The 1210-nt window shown below is 50.8% G+C and overlaps 1 protein-coding gene across 1 annotated transcript; it reads left to right on the top strand.

The window, feature by feature from the left end:
* Nucleotides 1-93: 93 nt before the first annotated feature.
* LOC121966485 (dexamethasone-induced Ras-related protein 1-like) lies at nucleotides 94-1202 on the top strand (the record flags this gene model as incomplete). The annotated part of the gene is made up of 2 exons (XM_042516572.1): nucleotides 94-770; nucleotides 976-1202. Coding segments are annotated over exons 1-2 (840 nt in total), but the record flags the coding sequence as incomplete, so codon positions are not given.
* Between the last annotated feature and the right edge of the window lie 8 nt (nucleotides 1203-1210).

Genomic DNA, 1210 nt, shown 5'->3' with positions numbered 1-1210 from the left:
TGACGCACATGAATCACGGGCTTGATGATGGCCTATATAAAGGCAACGGACACCAGCCCCCGCGCCACAGACACGCTTTAGCAGTCCTATGAAACGTCATATCACAGATTCTGCCCACTTTGCACCGCGGAACCACACTGGCCAAAATCGTAAAGCGATGGAAAGAAGCAGCATCTCGGCCGGCGCACAGACCACATCCATGCCTGTTGCGCACCAGCTCAGCTGCTCCACCATAGATGCTCCCCAGTTTCATGGTAATATGGAAGGGCAGTGCGCCGGGTCCTCCAAAGTATTACTAGCTTACAAGAACGCGTCGCAGCGCCTGAGTTCATCCGGAATTAAAGCGGGTTTGGGAATACTTAAAGTGGCCTCATTACAGTGGAAACAGGAAAAGAAGACGCGCTCAGGGTCAAGCGTAAGACAACTGTCCACAGTCAACAACAGCCACCCCTGCAAGAGATCCCCGCTGGACCAGCTGGCAGCTCTGGTTCTGCACGGTCAGTCCCGGGACCGCCAGATTGCCCAAGAGCCAGCACCGACCAAGCCACAGAACTGTAAGCGCATCGTCGTTCTTGGTGCGCCACGGGTCGGCAAGACATCCATCCTCAGAAGATACCTCCGGGACGGATTTGTGGATGAGTACAATCCTACCTCCGAGGATTTCCTCAGGAAGCTGTTTCGTATTCGCGGAGAGACCTACCAAATTGACGTCCTGGACGCGTCCCGAGAACGGGATTTCCCAGCCAAGCGGCGGCTGTCTATCCTCACTGGTGCGTATTGATTCTGTTATTTCTTATGTCCGGCTAAAACTGAGAATTGCTCGTCAGTTTTTTATTTGGTAAGACATTAATCATTGCAGCTGGTAGGTGCATGTGTAAAAGCTTATTCTCTCTCTTGTAGAGCGCATGGATGTGCATAACAATATCAACTAATGAAAGGAAAAATAATTGATTGTCTTTCAATTTTTTTTTGCAGGAGACATATTTCTTCTAGTATTCAGTCTAGATGACAGGAGCTCCTTCGAAGAAGTGTGCACTCTGCGAACGGAAATTCTGGCCGCTAAATCCAAGCTTACCAAATCCTCTGTGCCAGAGCAGTGCGCACAGCAGCAGGTTCCCCTCGTGGTCTGCGCCAACAAGGTGGATCTCCAGGAGTCTGAGAGAGAAATATCCAAAGCAGAGGTGCTCCAAGCTTTCGGTTCTGACTGTGC

This window comes from Plectropomus leopardus, unplaced genomic scaffold (assembly GCF_008729295.1).
Source record: "Plectropomus leopardus isolate mb unplaced genomic scaffold, YSFRI_Pleo_2.0 unplaced_scaffold24764, whole genome shotgun sequence".
NCBI lineage: Eukaryota > Metazoa > Chordata > Actinopteri > Perciformes > Serranidae > Plectropomus > Plectropomus leopardus.
This window is presented reverse-complemented; position numbering and strand designations above follow the sequence as displayed.